Below are 21420 nucleotides of genomic sequence, written 5' to 3'. Positions count from 1 at the left end.
GGCTCACTGCCACCTCTGCCTCCCGGGTTCAAGCGATTCTCCTGCCTCAGCCTTCCAAGTAGCTGGGATTACAGGCACCCACCACCACGCCCACCACCACGGCCGGCTAATTTTTGCATTTTTACTAGAGATGAGGTTTCACCATGTTGGTCAGGCTGGCCAGGCTGGTCTCAAACTCCTGACCTCAGGTGATCCACCCGCCTCAGCCTCCCAAAGTGCTAGGATTACAGGTGTGAGCCACCGCACCCGGCCATAACATGTTTTTAAATGAATGAAGGAAGTTTCAGACCTACTTTAGAGTATGATTTCATAAGGTGTTTTAAGGTGAGCTGTGTGATTTCTTGAGTGAATACAAACATGTAGGTAGTTTGATAGGCACACAAAGTTTAATAGGTACAGCTATCTGCCAGCCTTTGTACCTCTTTCTTCTTGCTCATCTTCCTAGTTACTGAGCTTCTGCTCCTGTAAGGTAGTTTATCTACAACTGACCCTGGTCAGTTTTGGTGCCCTGTCTTTGCTATTCGTAAGTTAAAAGTTATCAGTCTCTGGAGTTAGACAGCCTTTTGTATAGTTCTGACCCAGTGGGTAAAGCCAGATGTTATTGCTGCTTCTGAATTCCATCCTGTCTATATGGTAGTTTATAGAAACTCCTTCCAGATTCTTTTCCTAAATTCTGGATACTGGTTTTCAAACCCCTTCTTTGGGGGAGGGTCAGAGATAGTACCTGATACTTCCTCTATTATTTTACCAGCATTATTCCCATCTTTTGCTGGCACTACCACCATTTACAAAATAAAAGTAGGGCAGTTACTCCTTCCAACGCTCTGCCAGATGTCTCAGGTCTGTAACACAGTTTTTCTCCATAAACTAAAATATTCTGATAGGTAGAATGGATAGATGGGCTAAGAAATGAATTTTTTCAGCTGGGCGCAGTGGCTCACGCCTGTAATCCCAGCACTTTGAGAGGTTGAGGTGAGTGAATTGCTTGGGGCCAGGAGTTCGAGACCAGCCTGGCCAACATGGCAAAACCCCATCTCTACTAAAAATACAAAAGTTAGCCAGGCATGGTGGTACAATTCCTGTAGTCCCAGCTACTCAGGAGGCAGAGGCAGAAGAATTGCTTGAACCCAGGAGGCAGAGGTTGCAGTGAGCCGAGATCACACCACTGTACTCCAGCCTGGGTGATGAGGCGAGACTCTGTCTCAAAAATAGAATTTTTTCTAAGGTAAAAGGATGTACCTTAATCAGGTTTGTCATCAAACATCCAAGCCTTTAGCATTGACTTTGCCCTTTGCTTTTACACAACTCTGATCTTGTGTCCTCCTTCTGTTATGTGTAAATTTGCTTTGTCTCCATTCTTGCTTTCCAGCTATTTTAGAATTGATTCTCATATCCTGGCCTATCTATTAAATGCCTCTCTTCTATTTTGAAATAATATACTTCTTCATTCAGTCAAAAACACTTGTTGAATGCCCCTATGTGTTATGCCCCAGGCTACATGCTAAGCATAGACAAATAAGATACAGTTCCATAGTTTCTGCTCCCTTGAAAGAGCACAGAAGTAAGTCACAGCACTGTGTAGTAAGTATAACACTGTATTGCAGAAAAGTGTAGATTGAAGTGTGGACAAATACTATAGAAGCCTAGAATCCTTAGCAGCTTTGTCCTGGGAAGGATGGGAAAGACAACAGCAAAAAGGTGAAACGTCAGCCTTCTTCTTTGTCATAATGCTCTGTTTTCCCTTTTCCCTAGAAGAGCTGCCTCCAGAGGTAGGGTATGTTAAATGATGTATTGAAGTACAGGAATAACTAGACTTTCTATTTATGTATTTTTTAAAACATAAAAAAAAACTAAGCTTTACTAGTATATAATTCTCAGGTTTATGCTATATACATACATACATATATGCTATGTTTTTATTAAACTATATATGTGTATATAAGGAGAAAGCGAGGATATGTGCTTAAATATTTTTTTACTGATGCAGCGTAAGATCAAAGTTGGGACACCACTGCTGTGATCATTTGTTCTTTTAGCTAGCCATCAGTTAGGCATAAAATAATTTCCAAATTTCATCCCGAACTGTACCGAAGTGCTACTTATAAGCATTTTCACAACTTCATTCAAGTGTGCTTTCAAGAACAAAGCTGTGAGTCTTCATTCCCACTGCCCTCGTTTCCTCCCCAAACCAGTTAATCAGTTCTTGGGGAGTCTACCTCTTAAATATTTATCCACTCCCAGTTATCCCCATAGATACTAGGGCAGCCCTCATCATCTCACCAGGACTATTGTTAGCCTACTAACTGCTCTTAACTCCTTCCAACCCATCTGGCTTCATAGTACAACTATAGTAATCCTTCTAGAATGCAAACAAAGATCCTTATAATTCCCTAATTATCTCCTAGATAAAAGTTAAGCTATTTAACAAAAGGCACTTCATGACCCAGTCCCAGTGCTAACACCTAAAACTCTTCACAGATGGGCCATCAGTTTGTGACCAAGGTTGATTTGGGCTGCCATTGAAATGCATATTCTTATGGACATGTTTGTCAGACTGAACACTGAGCTGAGTGGATCATGCAACTTGTGTAGAGGAGAGTACAAATGGCTGAAAGTAAAAGCCAAATGACAGGCAGATGTGAAAATTAAAAAGCCTGTGCTTACTAGAACATACAGTCACTTTGTCTTAATGAATGTATCATCATGCATAGCCTAGGTGCTGAGAAATAACCAAGTAACTAACGCACTTAATAACTGGATCCTTTTAAAAACCAAACAGGCATTGATGTCAGTTAGATTTCATTATTGCTGATCTGTTCAATATTGATTTGGATCCTTCCAAGGATGTGGCCAAAGATTTCTGTGGTATGCCTCTACCACAAAAGCATTTTGAAGTACAAACCCAGCCCTTGCCTATGTCTATCCTCATACCCTGCCACTCTTTCCCTACCCCACACACCAAACCCCTGTGGTCTAGCCATACTAAAGAGCAAATTATCTCTATATATGTCTTTCAAGCAAGCTTCATCATGAATCAGTGCCTTTATACACATTGCTGCTTTGCTTAGACTGCTCTTCTATCTTATTCTACTCATTACACTTCTCATTTTTTGAGACTTATTCTAAGCATTATCTCATCTGTGTTGCTTTTTCTAATTCTCCCAGCTCAAGACAGAATGCCTCCTTTTTGCTCTCATAGCATCTTATGCATTACTACTAATATAGCACCTCCTAGTATGTAGCACTTAGCAAATTATACTGTAGTAGCCAGCAGTTCAAAGCTCTGGATCCCTGAGGTCAGGAACTCCTTAAGCACTGGACTGCTGGAGGTCTTCCTCATCTTTGTACCTGCAGTACCTAATGCAGGACTGGCTTACAGCAGAGAATCCCTACATGTGTGGGGAGTGAACGAACTCAGATATTCACACTCCTTTTTTCTCCCCAAAGCATCATAATCAGTACTTTAGGGGAAAAGGTAGAAGCATAATATTAGGGCAAGATGCAACAACAGCATCAACAATCACAACCATGGCTAATTAATACTTAACTTTTGTCAGGCTCTATTCTAAGCTCATACATATATTCACTCATTTGTTTCTCACAGCAACTCTCCCATCCTCACTTTACAGATGAGAAAAACAGGCACAGAGAGACTAATTAAGCAATTTGCACAAGATCACACACAGGCTGGTCGCGGTGACTCATGCCTATAATCCCAGCACTTTGGGAGGCCAAGGTGGGTGGATCACCTGAGGTCAGGAGTTCCAGACCAGCCTGGCCAACATGGTGAAACCCTATCTCTACTAAAAATACAAAAATTAGCTGGGTGTGGTGGCACATGCCTGTAATCCCAGCTACTCGGGAGGCTGAGACAGGAGAATCACTTGAACCCAGGAAGCGGAGATTGCAGTGAACCAAGATTGTGCCATTGCACTCTAGCCTGGGAGACAGAGTGAGACTCCATCTCAAAAAATAAAAAATATAAAATATAAAAAAATACTAATAAGATCACACACAAAGAAAGCAGCAGAACTGGTTCCAGAGCCTTTATGCTAGAAGAGAAAGTGCCTGTTATTTTGTTCATTCTCCTCCTAGAGAAAGTGCCTGTTATTTTGTTCATTCTCCTCCTCGTCCAGTGTACAACTGTAGTGATGGGGAAACAGGAAATCAATTACCAGGTTGCCACAAAGTCTAGAAACTACTGAAGACCAGAATTTACATAAATTGTATGCAGTCCTGCATTTGACAGGCTTGCAAAACCTTCCACATTTCCATGAATAGGCCTATCCAAATAGTACTACTTCTCAATTGCAAATCATAACAACCTCTTGTGGGGCCGTCAGAGCTGACTAAGCAGAAGCTATGATCCTCTGAATTTAGTATTTTTCCTATTTGCCAAAAATTATGTGTCATTAGTGACGAAGTTATTCTTAAAGTTCCTTTAATAAAACTGATTTATAGCAAATAACAATGGTTTGGAGGGGGTATGTCAGATTGATTATTCTTCCTAACAAATCTATTAATTTTATTAAACTTGGCCTCCCTCCCTTTTTCTTGGATGTTTATAAAATTTAAGTCTTTCACAGATACTTTCTCTTAAGCTGCTGTTTTTCCTATCATGGAAATCTGAGCCTTGGTTCTTTTGTTATGGCAATTGAGATGGTACAGTGTAATACCCACAATTAATGAAACAGGAAAAAAACTTGCATTTTCCTTCTTTATCCTTGAAATCATTCCTTTATATCTTCTAGGAATTTATCTCACTAATATCTTGAAAACAGAAGAAGGCAACCCTGAGGTCCTAAAAAGACATGGAAAAGAGCTTATAAACTTTAGCAAAAGGAGGAAAGTAGCAGAAATAACAGGAGAGATCCAGCAGTACCAAAATCAGCCTTACTGTTTACGAGTAGAATCAGATATCAAAGTAAGTTGAATTATTTAAAGATTCATACTTCTGATTAAGTTTATAAACTACCTAATAAAAGGCAGGTTTATTTTATAGGGGAGAAAAAGTAAACTAAACCTTAAAAGAAATAATTCAAATTTACTTGTATTAAATGTTTTCTTAACTTTCCATGAATTTCAAACTGAATTTATAATTTTTAATATTAATATTTTTTTCTCTGCATTTATTTTAGAGATTCTTTGAAAACTTGAATCCGATGGGAAACAGCATGGAAAAAGAATTTACAGATTATCTTTTCAACAAATCCCTAGAAATAGAACCACGAAACCCTAAGCCTCTCCCAAGATTTGTAAGCATTTGTATATTCATATTTATTTTACAGTTAAATACTTTTTTCAGTTGTCATCTACATCTGGTGATAACATTACTACCGTATGTGTTATATAGATTAGTTTTCCATAAAGGTATTCAGGGATGAAGTATACATGTGATAGTTAAAAGTAATGAAAAAGTACTTAATAATTATGTCCAGGAGCATCCCACTTGTTTCCAAATAAATGAATGTTAATATTAATTTGAGTAAATCCTGATATTAAAGATGATGAAATTGAGCAAATATTATATAAGTTTTTAATTTTTTTACCCCAAAAAATGTTATTTAAGATTTTAAAGACAGGAAATTTATATGAATTCACTTATAACAAATATATCTACTTATGACATTTTAAAAGTAATGACTTATTACAACTTTCAACCATGAATCATTAGCCATAAAATACCAAGTTTTGCTAACAGTACTTTCTTGGGAAAATAAAGTTTCCATTGTTTTTCATTATTTGTCAATGCCCAGCCAAATTTATGTACAGAATCACAAACTCACTGATTTGACTGTGTACTCTCTTGTTCATAAAAAAGTCAAAAGTCTGCCAGGTGCGGTGGCTCGTGCCTGTAATCCCAACACTTTGGGAAGCCGAGGTGGGTGGATCACCTGAGGTCAGGAGTTTGAGACCAACCTGGCCAACATGGTGAAAACCCTGTCTCTAATGAAGTACAAAACTTAGCCGAGCATGGTGGCGAGTGCCTACAGTCCCAGCCACTTGGGAGGCTGAGGCAGAAGAATCACTTGAACCCGGGAGGCAGAGGTTGCAGTGAGCCAAGATCGTGCCACGGCTGTCCAGCTCCAGCCTGGGAGACAGAGCAAGACTCGTCTCAAAAAAAAAAAAAAAAAGTCAAGAATCCTGAATTAAACATAGATGGCTTCTAAGTGACCAAGATAGATCACATAATGTCTTTTAATTAAAGTGTATGCAATTGCCTGACAGCAACATTTCTCAAGCCCTTGTTCAGTTTTTAATAAGCTGGATTAAAAATAGAAAATGAGAAATAGGTATATAATCTGCTCCAACGAAGCACTCTGATATAGCACTGAGAAATGAGTTTTATTGCAAGGAAAATGCAATAGAACATACATACATATACACAAATGAAAATTGGGCAATTTAATGCATTTGTAAGTATCTCAAATGGTCCTGATGGCATCACTGTATTACAGAATAGGAAGGTATTGTAATTCACAGTGATGATCCTGGCTTTTCAGCAAAGTTAAATTTGCTCAAAATAGTCTGTTTTAAAAACCAGGGAAATACACAATACATTTTAGAAAAACTTCCACCCAAATATATTAAAATAACAAATACTCTAGTATTTATAGGACTAAAACTTAGTTATTTAAAGAAATGCATTCTTTAACAATTTAGATACCCAGGGCTTTAGCAAAATAGAATGTTAACGCTTTAAATTTTCTACTTTTATTTGAATAATTATGTCCTTATTAGTGAATTATGATTTTCCTATATATTAGCTGAATTTTACCAGGCACATATAGAAAAACCTTCCTTTCTACTACAGTATTTAAAGTATTGTGTTTCTTTTGATATGTCTACAGCCAAAAAAATATAGCTATCCCCTAAAATCTCCTGGTGTTCGTCCATCAAACCCAAGACCAGGTACCATGAGGCATCCCACACCTCTGCAGCAGGAGCCAAGGAAAATTAGTTATAGTAGGATCCCTGAAAGTGAAACAGAAAGTACAGCATCTGCACCAAATTCTCCAAGAACACCGTTAACACCTCCGCCTGCTTCTGGTGCTTCCAGTACCACAGATGTTTGCAGTGTATTTGATTCCGATCATTCGAGCCCTTTTCACTCAAGTAGGTGCAAAAATTCTAAGTGCATTAAGGTATTTGTTAGTATTATACATGCTAGAGGTAAAAAAGAATTTGTTATTTTTGTGTATGTGTGAACTTGTAGATGAGTCAAATGCCTTTTCAAAAGATAACATTATAAAATTATAAGACAAATTCTAAGCTCCACCAACTTGAAATTTCTTAAAAATCTGCTGGAACAGCCCTCTTTAAATTTATTATACTTTAATGAAAGGCCTAGTGGTAAAATTGGCAGCTTAAATTTCATTTGAGCTTTGCAAATGCATTCCTCTTATCCAGAGGAAACTAAGATCACTCTTAAAATCTGCAAGTAATTTTAGTCCCATGTTTCAAATGCTGCCTGGCTCCAAAATTATTATACAGGCTGAATGTCCCTAATCCAAAATCCAAAATGTTCTAAAACCCAAAACTTTTTGAGTGTCAACATGACGCTGAAAGGAAATGCTCATTAGAAGAGTTCAGATTTTTCGATTAGGGATGCTAAACCAGTAAGTATGATGTAATATTCTGAAATCCAAAACACTTTTGGTCCCAAGCATTTCAGATAAAGCATAGTTAACATGTATTTGAATACTAGCCAGGGTACACCATCTACTCCCCACCAAATTCTTTAGTAGCTTTTAATTTTGTAATGTATCAGATTTAAGCCCTTTTTGTCTACCCAGTGGTCCCCTAATGGTATACATTGGTTGCTAATACACTATCTATGCTTTTCAGTGCAGCAAAACAAATCTCACAGACTGCACACTACTGCTTATCCACCTCTTATTTCTAAACCAGCACTATTCTGTAGAAATATGTGAGCCACATGTATAACTTCAGATGTCTAGTAGCCACATTAGAAAAAGCAAAAATGACTTTAATACATTTTATTTAACCCAGCATATCAGAAATATTGTCATGTCAACATGAAATCAATATAAAAATTTATGATTGAGATATTTTACATTCCCTTTTTTTGTTCCAAATCTTTAAAATCCAGTGTGCATTTTACACTTACAGCACATCTCAGTTCAGACAAGCCACAATCAGATGCTCAGTAATCACATGTGGCTAGTGGTTGCCAGACTATACAGGTCATCTTTTGAAAGGCTACCTTTTCAATCTAGATCACCATGACCATTTCCACATGCTCTTGCCGTTGGCTGTCTCAGCTCGATGTGCTAATCAAGTTCCCCCTAATATTTGACATACTAGAATCTAATACTAGAGGCAGCATGACATTATTATGGGGGAGGAGGTTGAGAAGCACTAACCTCGAAGTTAGAATTTCTGATTTGTCATCCCACTCTGCTAATTAGCTTTCTGATTTAAGATAAAATACTTTTTCTGTGCCTTCTGGGGGTCAAATTTGATTTTTAAGATTCTCTCAGTTGGAAGAAATGTAACTAAAAATATACTTAAAATAATTCTTTGGTAGTATATTATTTCGAAATGTGGTCCAGAATCCTATTTGTTTATTCCTGTAGTATACATACATTTGTAGTTACCCAGTAGTCTTTGTTGTCTTTGGGCCATCTAAAGTATATTTGGGCTGGGCATGGTGGCTCACACCTGTAATCTCAACACTTTGGAAGGCCAAGGTGGGAAAATCACTTGAGGCCAGGACTTTGAGATCAGCCTGGGCAACACAGCAAGACCCCATCTCTCCTAAAAAATAAAAAAATTAGCTGCGAGTGGTGGTATACACCTGTAGTCCCAGCTACTTGGGAGGCTGAAGTGGGAGGACCGCTTGAGCCCAAGAGTTTGAGGCTGCAGTGAGCTGTGATCATGCCACTGCATTCCAGCCTGGGCAACAGAATGAGACCCTGTCTCAAAATAAATAAAGTGGATTTGTCTTGAGAATACTATGACTTGGCATTATTTGGTGACTGAAAGTCATGGAGTCATTTTTTTTTTTAATTTTATAAAATTTTTGGTAGAGATAGGGTCTCGCTGTGTTGCCAAGGCTGATCTCAAACTTCTGGCCTCAAACAAACCTCCTGCCTTAACCTTCCAAAGTGCTGGGATTATAGACGAGCCACTGTGCCCTGCCGTGGAGTCATGTGACACACATAGTAAGCTGTCAGATATATTTGATAAGTTCAAATAGACACCAAGTAAAAAAAGATTCCCATTTATTCTCCCCAACTTGCCAACCCCCTAAATTAAGTAATGAAATGAAACCAGCACCTTTTCAGTATATCTGACTTAAAATCATTATTTATTCTGACCCATTTAACTGCAGGATTTTTCCCCTAGAGCAGACAGCTATAGGTCTACATCATTAAGGATTCTCAAATAAGTGAATTGTTGAAGCCACGTAAAAGCCATCAATTGCAAATTCTACTTCTCTTTGTTTAAGTAGCTAAAAATGAAAGTGGTGGAAAAACAGGAGATGGGCATATTAAATTCTCTACTAGTGCTGAATCGTTAAATGACTAGCTAAACAGCGAAGAAGAAATCATTCTAGAATGCAGTGCTCTGGATCCTGCTTTGTTATGGTTATAATAGTATTAAGTTAACAGTATTAATTTTAACAGCTTGACAGCTGGAGAAAACATTGTTTCAGGAGTTAGGCTTTGTAATCTGAGACTTGAGGGTTTTCTCAATTTCTCTCTGTTTATGATAAAGAAAAACCCTATTACTACTCCCTTTGTTTTTGGTTAAAAACTGAAAATAACTGATTTTGAAATCAAATAACCAGCATAATATAAAGTCACCCATGTGTTCTGCTCATCCCTTACTTAAAACCTGTCAGCTGCCTTGGTGTATTAAAGGTCTCCTCCACGTGCTTTTGTCTTCACTTTGGCCTAATAGATCTGCGAGTGCCAGAGGATCACCCAGAGCCTCCAACTTGCTACCCACTGGTTTGCCACCAGAGTGAATACCTACTTCCTTGTTTCCCTCAGGGCCTGGCAGAAAAGAACTGCCTTGACTGCAGTCATATGTCATCCCAACATATTCTACTCAATACAAAGCAGTACAAAGTTCCACTGTTTAAGTTATTCAAACGGCAAAGTTTGACTAGAATTTTGTTTTATCAGTTATAATACTATTCTTTTTTTACTCTTATGGTTTTTTCCCAAAATAATCTACTTTTAAACCTATAATTATTCTTTCAGCCAGTATCTGCTGCATATCTTACTCCTTGCTAAACACTTACACGTCTTCATGGGAAAGCTTGCAGTCTTACTGAGAGATTAAAAATAATCATAGTACAAAGAGATTCACAGTTAAATGCTAAAAATGTGATGAAGACATAAATACTGGAGAGGCTTATAGAAAGATGACCTCAGAATGGGCAAGAGTGGTCATGGAAAGCGTTGTGGTAAAGACGGCAGAGAAGTGGCCACATACTTAGTGCTACCACATATACATTCAAAGCCCTATTCCACACCTTGCCCTGGCCAGGTCCACCTTTGAGGTAATGATGACAGTTGCTGGGAAAAGAGAAAAGACCACTGGCTCACTACTTGTTTCTGCTGCTGTAATAGAGAGGAGAAAATGATGAAATGCTCTTGTTACCTTCCTGTTTGAAGATTGCCTGGTCATAAAAGGGAGTCAGAAGTCTGACTTCTCTATCTCTACCCCTTAGGGGACTCTTTAACAACAAAAAGAATGTATTACAAGTATGTCAAGCTGATACACAAGGCTTTTCCTCCTGGAAGATTGGTGTAAGATGATGAGTTTCTAATCCCAAATATATTTGCATTTACCAGGCTTTTGTGAGTTTAAGAAGTTATCTATCATATCTTTTTTTTTTTCCTATAGGAAAATGCTTGTTTCTATCAAGAATGACTCCTTTATAAACTGGGGAGTATCTTTAAGAGTGGTTTCAACCCTGACTGTATAATATAATCTGTTGAGGAGCTTAAAAAAAATATGGGTCGGGCGCGGTGGCTCAAGCCTGTAATCCCAGCACTTTGGGAGGCCGAGACAGGCGGATCATGAGGTCAGGAGATCGAGACCATCCTGGCTAACACGGTGAAACCCCATCTCTACTAAAAAATACAAAAAACTAGCCAGGCGTGATGGCGGGCGCCTGTAGTCCCAGCTACTCGGGAGGCTGAGGCAGGAGAATGGCGTAAACCCAGGAGGCAGAGCTTGCAGTGAGCTGAGATCCGGCCACTGTATTCCAGCCTGGGCGACAGAGCGAGACTCTGTCTCAAAAAAAAAAAAAAAAAAATGTAGGCCCAGCCTACACTAGACTGGCATTGGTACTTGGTATCAGTATTTTTTAAAAACTTCCCATAGGATTCTAACGTACAGCTAAGATTGAGGACCATTTGTCATCTGGGATTATGCTTAATAAATTAATAGTGTTTTTAAAATTAATTAGATTTCACTCCTAAGTCATTATCAGTAAATTTGCTCAGTATCTGACAAGAATTTCTAGCATATATTTCTTGATTAGAGCATGTAAAATTCTAAAAGAATTTTTATAGTATTTTCCAGGCAATAAGACCAAACCACTAGTGCCCTAAATTTACCAAATGCATGAGTCTAAGCCTGTGCTATATATATATATACTCAAAGCCAAGTTTACATCTGTGTACACAAGTGTGCATGCATATGTATAATTATTTTTTCAGAAAGACTACAGTTTTAACAATCATGAGCTTTGTGTTTTGATTTTACTCCTATTCCTGTATTGTATTAAGTGTACTATCATGTTCTTGAGGCATATCTCCAGGAGATTTTCTTTTCCAAGAAAAGTGGGACATACATAAGTGGGTAAACGCTAGCGCTAGATACTCCTTTAATCTCTATTACATCAGATCTCTGGCTCCCTTTTACAACCAGGCAGTCTTCAATTATAGGTGGCTAACAGGGAAGAAAATCATTGGCAGAGCAACAGCTTCATGTAATTTCAGAGTATAAAAATTAATTTTAATCTTCTGAAAGGTAGTATTAGAATTAGCTGGATTGCTACACTTAGGAATCACAGGTTCCAAATAAATATCAGTATATATGGAAATTAAATAATGGAATAGATTATTTGAAATTAGGGCTGCCTAGAAAATCAGACTACCGTATCTATATAAACAAGTTAACAGAAGTCATGCCAGCTAAATCTGAAATGTGAGATTATCCTCCTTCTGACCAAATATGCTTGAATAAACTTAATGTTCCAAATTATGTGAGGGATTGCCTATTGTGCAAAAAAAGAAAAAAGAAATCTGAAGTTTTAAAAAATCAGCACAGTCTAGTATTATTTTAGTCTCTTGGATGTTATAACGTTATCTGTTCCATATGTTGTTAATATGAGACAGTGTAACAGAAACAATTATATTGATTTAGAATCACTATAAATCATTTAGCCTTTTGTCTCAATTTTCCTACTTCGATGCTCTTGGGGCTTTCGCTTTTGATGTTCGATTTTTTTCTTAAAATAATTAATATTGTTGAAATTTGACTTTCTAAATTTAAATTTATCAGAATTTCCTATGTAAAATGAGTCTAGGCACCAAATGTTTAATGACTTAAAAAAAAATGTTTATGGCTATAAAAGGAAAAACCCTATATCACTTTCAAGCTTGTTTTATATCCAAAGTGCTAGTTATTTTGTGATGAGACTGTTGTACACCCCAAGAACATTTTTGAAAGACATATAATTAGTAACTTTATTTTTCAACTTATATAAAATAAATTTATTACTTGTTTCACAAGTTTGACTTTTCAAAATAAGCTTTAGTAAATGGCATATTTATATACATCCAGCTGAACTTTGCTTGAATTGGGTTTCTACATTTGAAAAAGTCTTTCAGTAATATAGGATTTTTTTTATGAATGTTTTTCATTTAATAATTATGAAATCAAGTAAAGCTAAAAGGAATCTTTTAAATTCCCAATATGATAGTTTTTTCTTCTCAAAAGTAGTAATGAGGTTTTACTATAAACTGTTACAGCATTCTTTCAAACTAGAATGACAACATTTTCATCATAATACAGATTTTTGCAGATGAGTTGAACATATCAATGAAAGAAAAAAAATCTACTTTTTCTTGTTTCCTTTCACAGGCAATGATACCGTCTTTATCCAAGTTACACTGCCCCATGGCCCAAGTTAGTATATTTGGTTTAAGACTCATAATTCTTGCTTTGGCTTTAAAAATCAAACCGAGTGTACCCTTTCCTGCTAAACTCTTCTTGGGCCTGGCAGCATTGGTACCTTGCTTGCAACGTCCTAGAAGTGAGGCCTTCACTTGTGCTATCTTTTGATCATAAGTGATTTGCTTACATTTATATATTTTTCATGCTTTTTATAAAACCTTGTTTCTCTCTTAAAAGAACATATTAAATAAGTGGCTTCCACATTTAACCATTTCTTTTTTCCAACTATAGAGTTCTAAATATATTTTAATGCTCAACTCTGAAAAAAAAAAAAAAGCAAGAGCATGCATGCGCGTATGGGAATGCTGGCAGCTATGCAGTTTCTAAATCACAAAATATACTTAGCCTGATGGCCAGACAGATTATAAACAACTGTTTTTGACTTTAGAAGAACTTTCTTATAATTGTAATTATTCAAAGTATAGCCTAAATACTGATAAAATAAAGTTCCATTTTAATTTTAAGGTAAACTAAATTCACTAAATTCCACTATTTTAATTATTTTAAGCTAATTAATTTTTTTTTTTTTGCTATCCTTTCATACAAGTAATTTCAAAATGTATACAATGGAAAATACTAGTTACAAGCTGAATTAACTGTATATTCTTAAGAAAAAAGGTAGGTGATCAAAATGTTGATCATTTGAATAATATCAGTACACAAAGTACTCTTTAAGTTCTATATTGTTACAACATATGACAAAATAAAAAGCTTAATGCTTAAAGGGAAAAAAACTGCCAAGTATAATTTTGAATGATGGTTTATTTTTTTCACATCTTTTTTTATAGTGGGTATCAACTAACAACTAACCTAAGTGTTGTTTTCCGAAGTGTAAATTTATATGCCTACCTTATGTTCTTGTTAACCATAAATGTCTGTAAGAGAGGTTCCAATTAGTAGCTTTACTTACCTTTTTGTGCCATTTCACCAACTTATTCTTAAATCAGATTCACTAGATTTTAGTGTAATTTCTGCTTTCATTGTCAGGGCTGCCTCCATTGTCTTGAATAGTGCCATCACCGTTAAAAGTATTTGGATTTAGAGTATAATGAGCCTCTTTTTGCTTACAGGCAAAGGAGAGCCTATAACTAAACAAAATAAGGAGAGGCCCCTCACCTAGACACTATAATTCTTTCCCTTGCATCCTTTGAGAGAAATGCTAGGGAGAGACATTGGAAAGAGTGGTTAAGAGCACAAACTCTATTCCCAGGGACTATCCAGTAAGGTGGGGAAGTTCTATAAATTCTAATAAAATCAAAGAAAAAAATGAACCCAGTATAGAGTCTAAAAATTACCATTCCAAAGATTTTCAGTAGCTCATTTTCTCCCAGACATCTAAGAATCAGACCCAATTAAAAATTTCAATAATAGAGTAACCACAGGAATGTTATTTTGTTCAGGCAAAATAACAGAATACCTTAGGCAGCTTTTTTCTAAATATTCTGCTAAAAAATGTCTGCATGCTTTTATGGCAGTTTGCTTTAATGAAATACTATTGGGTATTGGTTTACTGAACTGCTTTTGGTATTTCTACACATTACTTTTAATCATAAGCAATTTCCAGCTAAGACTTTTCAAGATAAATAAATGAAATAAAATTCCTGTGAATTTTTTCTTAAAAATTTAACATCCTACAGGATCTGCTTCTGTATCATCTATAAGTTTAACCAAAGGCACTGATGAAGTGCCTGTCCCTCCTCCTGTTCCTCCACGAAGACGACCAGAATCTGCCCCAGCAGAATCTTCACCATCTAAGGTAAAGTAAGAAATCTTGTTATGTAGAAATTGGAATCATTACAGTTACATTATAATAAACTGCTTATGTCTAGTTTAGTTCTCACTGGAATAAGTTAACATTTCAGAGTATATAGGCTTAATAGTTTAAATAAGGATTACATATAGATTTAGCATGCAGTAATGTTTCTTTTCTTCTGAAGGTAGTTTTTTGGTATGCATTCAAGACCCTTGTAAACCTAAGGCTATGGTTATTTTCAGAAAAAAAAACAAAATAAGTTTTAATCTATAAAGTAAGAGAAATTTGGTTTCAAGCAGTTCTTTAAAAACATAAAGTCCTGAAGCTTTGTATGAAGACACATTATAAGTCAAACTGTATCTTGACATATGCTAAAATTTACTTATCTGTAGTAAATCTGACATACTTTTAAATGGAGTTTTCATTGAAAATTCTGGGTTTGGAAGAGACCCTAAAGGCTCAAAATAGCTATTTCTACTTACTTTTTTTGGCGGGGGGGCCAGCTGTTAACTTAACGCATTAGTTCTTAAGCTGTCCAGAGTGCAGAGCACCAGGGTAAGTCAAGACAAGACACTCTTTGTAGAACTTCGTGAATGTTAATACAGTTAATTTAAAATTATAAAATAGGCAATTTATGCTAAATTAGAAATGATCTTTGATTGATTGATAAGCTAAGTCAGTAAGCAGTAGCAAACAACAAAATTTTGAGGAAAAAAATTTAAGTAAAAACTTTGGCAAACTTTTTTTTTCTATGAATTGGCAGAACCTCCCATTTAAAACACATGCCAGCCTTGGCAACAGAGCAAGACCTTGACTACAAAAAATGAAAAAATTAGCCAGCCATGGTGGTCCTTGCTGCTTGGGATGCTGAGGTCGGGGGATCACTTGAGCCCAGGAAGTTGAGGTTACAGTGAGCCATGATTGCACTACTGTACTCCAGTCTGGGCAATAGAGCAAGGCCTTGTCTCAAAAAAATTTTTTTTAATTACAAAGGAAACATACGGCAAAACTCCCTGTTCGACACTTAGCATCCTACCAATAGCATGTTTGAAAACCCCAACTTAATTCTTATAGTCATGATACTTCATAAATTTATTAATAAATGTGTATTTTATTCTTCTTTTCATTTGTTAGATTATGTCTAAGCATTTGGACAGCCCCCCAGCCATTCCTCCTAGGCAACCCACATCAAAAGCCTATTCACCACGATATTCAATATCAGACCGGACCTCTATCTCAGACCCTCCTGAAAGCCCTCCCTTATTACCACCACGAGAACCTGTGAGGACACCTGATGTTTTCTCAAGCTCACCACTACATCTCCAACCTCCCCCTTTGGGCAAAAAAAGTGACCATGGCAATGCCTTCTTCCCAAACAGCCCATCCCCCTTTACACCACCTCCTCCTCAAACACCTTCTCCTCACGGCACAAGAAGGCATCTGCCATCACCACCATTGACACAAGAAGTGGACCTTCATTCCATTGCTGGGCCGCCTGTTCCTCCACGACAAAGCACTTCTCAACATATCCCTAAACTCCCTCCAAAAACTTACAAAAGGGAGCACACACACCCATCCATGCACAGAGATGGACCACCACTGTTGGAGAATGCCCATTCTTCTTGAGTTCCTCTGTACTGGGATGTATATTTTCCTGGCCCCAAATCCATTGCTGGCAATGGATGCACTGAACGTGCCAGCACTGAGGAGTTAAAATGAGAACTCCAAACACTAACGACTCTTCTTCAAGATGCAGTATAAGACAATGAATTTTAACCTAGATGTAATTATAAAATGGAAATGGTATTCCAGTTTAGAATATGGAAAGACTGACCTAGAGGAATTGGACAACTGATTGCACCTGAAAATCATAAAGGGACTTTTTCTGGCCAATAGGCAGGAGTCCTCTTTTTGGGAAGTGTTTGTGAAGTGATCTTTTGTGAAGTGATCATTAAAGGGATGGAAAACACAGTCTAGTGTCCAGCAGGCCCACATGATGACAGTTTTTGTAATTCAAATTATGCACTTTTAAAAAAAAATGTAAACAGGGATCTTAATATCTTCCTTTGTTTTCCTTTGCTTTACTCTTCTACTTCAGAATATTTTCTTAAAAATCACTCAAAGGACTGTGAGGAAAGGCTGTGGTACCTGACCTTGTTGAAATCAAGGCCCGGCACTGTACTACAGTCCTGTTTACAGATTATTACGGTGAACTGAATGGGTACCGAGGCTTCACCAAAGAGGTACTTTTTTGTTGTTGTTGTTTTTTTAGGAATAATTATACCAATTTTAAGAGCATTCCCCACCTGTCCCCACACACCCAAACAAAATGTGGTGGTGTTGCCTTCAAAAAAGAAGTTTTGTGTCATTAACATGACAGAACTTTTTAAAAAAACATAACTGTCAAGTATTCTATTTGCATTTAGGAGACTGTTAATCTATGCTAGATTGTCATTTTCCCTCCTTCTCCCACAAAAGTTTACTGGTAGTCCATGTCATGGCTCGTAGCTATCCCTCTAACCATACCATGGAAATGCAGACACCCAATGTGAAAAGGAGCACTTGCTGGGCATCACTGACACCGCTCATGTTTTACTCATAGTTGAGTAATCAGCATATCTAGAATTATCTTGCATTGCCTAAATCATATGTATATAGTGAATGTTATATAATATACCTGGCAGGTCTGTTTTAATTTAATTGAATAAAGATACAAATACTTTGTTTGGCTGGCATATATTAAATTATTATATGAAGAAAATGGTTGATTCTTATTTCTTTTAGTTGAAAAACACACAAAAACACTAAACATAAAAGCACGTTTTGTGGTACGCCTTGGTTTCTAGTTCTGGATATATGTATTAATCTTAAAGAGTGATCTAAAGTCACAGCTTGGCATATAGGAAGATACTTGGTTAGAATAGGATGGGTATCTTTTAAGCAGAACTTTGTAAGTTTTAAGTTCCTAAGCAACATGTATACAGTGTGTTAAGGTTTATATTGAACATTCTACCTTGCTTGAGGTTTTCTGCTTTATCAAAACTATTCATGATAGAACATCTACCTGCATCATTACTATCATCATATGGATTATTCATAAAGCGTATGTACTGTTCTTCTGAGTCTAACAAATACTGTGACTGAAATGCATGCACCTTGTTGAAGAGAAAACATTTTATTAATCTCCACTATAATGTCTGTGAAATGTGCAGTATTCCATCCTTAGAGAGTTATCTGGTTCATCAGCATCTGCATGTATCCTCTGAATAATGAAGCAACATTTCAGCAATTCTGTTAACCACGCTATTAAGAGACATTTGTAGAAGTGCTGCAACACGGTGGGAACCTAGTACTTTAATAATTTCCTATGATATTTATTAGAGCGCAAAATGTACATCACGATAGTACAGTATGTAGTCCTTTAAGACCAGAAGGTATGTTAACTGCACCGTCATTAAGCAGTCTATCCTATTTTCTTATTTATTTGTTAGAGTTGAATCCTTTTTGTTCAATATTGTACCATTCCTATGATGGTAGCCATTTTTCTCTTTATAAAATATTTCTTCTTTGAAAAGAAGTGTCCTAAAAATTTAATTTCAAATCTCCTCTTGGATGCAAACTGTCCCTAAGACCATCCACTCAACAGTATTTATGTAAGCCAACTTACTAGTGCCACTACAACTAATCATGATACATAGTCCAGAATCTCCCAGGACTTTTTACTGGGCCAGCCTCATTGTCCCTAGGATTTCTCTTTTTATGTCTCATGGATTACTTCTCTTTTTAATTGCCCCAGGCCCATTCCAAATGAGAACCTGGTAAAAGTCACATTGGATCCCATTCAGTATGTCTTCGGCTAATGTGTTAGCCTTCAATAAGGTGATAACCCCTTTTCAACCTATCTAGTCTATAAAGAGGAAAAACTCAAATTTGAAGTTCTAATCTTATTTCTCCCAAAGGGAACTATTCTTCTACCCCATGGTTCTAGGAGACCACTTCACTGTGCAACAGTTTTATATGTATTGTGGATGGAGGATATTTTATTCTGAACCATGACATTTGGGTAAAAATATTTTCTGCAGTGGTAACTGATTAGAAAAATTCCAATTGAATGCCCTTAGGTGGAGGTGAGAAAACGGTATCCTTGCCTTCCGCTCAATATGAAACATTAACTAGTTGACAAATTTATCCTTGTAGTAATGAAAATATATTTAATCAGGGACCAGAAATGGCAGAGGAGATAAATGCATCATTACAAAATTCTGCTTTTGAATCCTGGACATTACAAAGGGGGTAAATGCAGCATGACTTTTTGTTAACCACATTCCAAAATGTGGAACATTTCTCTTAGAAATGAAAATATTTCAAGGCTGATGTATTTTAAGACTACACATTATCAGGAAGCATACATTGAGAGTTTGCTTAATTAAAGGTTGTTGGGCATCAAATTATGTTTAGTAGGTTACTATTCTCTTAACAACTCAAGGATGCTTTAATGGATCTGAATTTGACAAAGAGCATGCCACACTAATATTACAGTCAACAACAGCCCAGAGAACAATTACTATGTCAGCTGGAGGCTATATTGATTCTAAATTCTTAAAGGTTTTTTTCCCTCCATAAATCAAAAATTACCTTATGTAAACCAAAAATTAGTTGGTATTTATGGTCATGATCTTAATTCTCAAGTTTAGCTTACTTTAATCTTGTATTTCATTGTTTGTCTTCTAATGACAGCTTAGATTCAGATTTTTAAGTGGCTCAGCAAAATAGGAGGAGTGTCCCAATTTATTATGTTGTACATATTGAGGAAAACCTTTTTGTTCCTTCAGATTTAGAAAGAAACAGTTTAACCATTTATTTCTTGGTATTCTGCTGCTGTGAACAGGTTTACTTATTCTTTTAACATATATTGTGTGACTACACAAGTATAGGTCCTGTTGTATTGCACATTAATCTTTACCAGTAAATAAACATCACAAGGTTAATATTGGTTTGGCTGAAAGAATTATGCAGTAAAGTTATTTATAAGGGAACATGATGACTTTATTCAATATTTTTCTTCTTTGAAACATCTCATTACTGTTAAAATTATTTCATAATCCCTTATACATGAGCCAATGAAATATTTTGAGCTCTACTTAAGCATGAAGTCTATATTATAAATCTAAACAACAAAAGCACTTGTAACTTGTTTAGTAAATTCCATGCCTTATTTTCCATTTTTGACACCGTAAAGTGCATTTTCTGTCGACTGTGAGCAAATTTCCCTTTTGCCTTTAATGAAAATAGTGCATTAAGTAGCCAATTGCTGCAGAATTATAAAGCAAGTTAGCTAACGGTGGGTCACATTGGACTACCACTCAAAGAAACAAGATGCATAACAGATGGAAGGTACATGTGGTGTGGCTTAGGGAGAGCGCACCTGTGCCAGATGCATGCCACTTTCAGTAGCTGCCAAATGTGCCTTTAATTAAGAACATCTCTAATTTTTTTCTTCAGATCAAGTCAGCATTTGGGGGCGGGATTTGGGCAGGGAACTTTGGGGTGCAAATATCTGGTGAAACCACCAGAGAATTTGGTTGTCAAAGTGACATGTATAATTTTAGTTGAGACGTGTTTGTGTATATATGTGTATTTGCCTTTGTTTAGTAGCACGGTTATTTGCTAAAATAATTGTCAAAAAAATTGCTCTGTCGGTCTTACTTTGATGTAAGAACAAAGTGTGGTCTATACATCTAATATGGCCTTTGTACCTAACCATGTTCATAGGTAATCTTTGTACTCTGTGTGCAGCAGTATTTGGTTTGCATTTAAAGTGAAAATAACGGCTGTTATTTTTCTGGCATTACTAAGATAAACTGAAAAATAATAAAGAAAAATGCCTTACATAGCCCACAAGTGTATTATTTTTGCATGTATTTATTTTAGAGGGCAGTATTTTTGAAATCATTAGGGATTCTCATTTAGCTCATATATGCCATATAGAAATATTTTGCATTTTATTGTGGTCTTTCTTTGGAGGCACTTTTTCCTGTATCTAGTTATAAAAGGATAAAAGAAGTTCCATATTTGCCTCTGTGTCAAATCTGCTGATTGTAGTGAGTGGGAGGCCTTTGGGATGAAAATTAGTAATTTAAAATGACCTTGGGTGTCACCTGGATGAAGTTTCAGAGTGCTAAGGCATTTGTATTCCATAAAAGAAATTTTGAGATATCACGTTCCCTGACAGGCAGCTTTTGCTGAGATCTGCTGGAATGAGGTAGCCTGACCTTTAGCAATTCTTTCTAGGCTTGGCGTGAAAATATGAGTTTAAGGTTGTAACTAAAGAATGATGCAAATGTACTGTCATTCAGTGTGAACTACGGGATGTAAAAATTGATGAATCCTTAGAGGGCCAATCCCATGATGTAAAAATTAAGGTAGATGAGGCCTGGAGA

At 36.5% G+C, this 21420-nt stretch overlaps 2 protein-coding genes across 3 annotated transcripts in view; one reads left to right on the top strand and one right to left on the bottom strand.

Annotated features, from left to right (window-relative positions):
* SOS1 (SOS Ras/Rac guanine nucleotide exchange factor 1) overlaps positions 1 to 20876 on the top strand; it is a 164094-nt gene extending 143218 nt beyond the window's left edge. Inside the window, exons 18-23 of one of the 2 annotated variants that reach the window (XM_031655087.1) lie at positions 4752 to 4924; positions 5139 to 5255; positions 6852 to 7116; positions 13135 to 13179; positions 14865 to 14983; positions 16115 to 20876. In XM_031655087.1, the coding sequence (XP_031510947.1) occupies positions 4752 to 4924; positions 5139 to 5255; positions 6852 to 7116; positions 13135 to 13179; positions 14865 to 14983; positions 16115 to 16606 (1211 nt within the window). In that variant the 3' untranslated portion in view covers positions 16607 to 20876. The remainder of the gene's footprint in view (positions 1 to 4751; positions 4925 to 5138; positions 5256 to 6851; positions 7117 to 13134; positions 13180 to 14864; positions 14984 to 16114) is intronic. The other variant, XM_031655088.1, reaches the window with a different exon arrangement.
* The window catches only part of ARHGEF33 (Rho guanine nucleotide exchange factor 33), a 134006-nt gene that overhangs the window by 20314 nt on the left and 92272 nt on the right, over positions 1 to 21420 (bottom strand). The window lies entirely within an intron of this gene.

Source organism: Papio anubis, chromosome 14, assembly GCF_008728515.1.
Source record: "Papio anubis isolate 15944 chromosome 14, Panubis1.0, whole genome shotgun sequence".
Lineage (NCBI taxonomy): Eukaryota > Metazoa > Chordata > Mammalia > Primates > Cercopithecidae > Papio > Papio anubis.
Note: the sequence above shows the minus strand (reverse complement) of the source record. Positions and strands in the feature narration are given on the sequence as shown.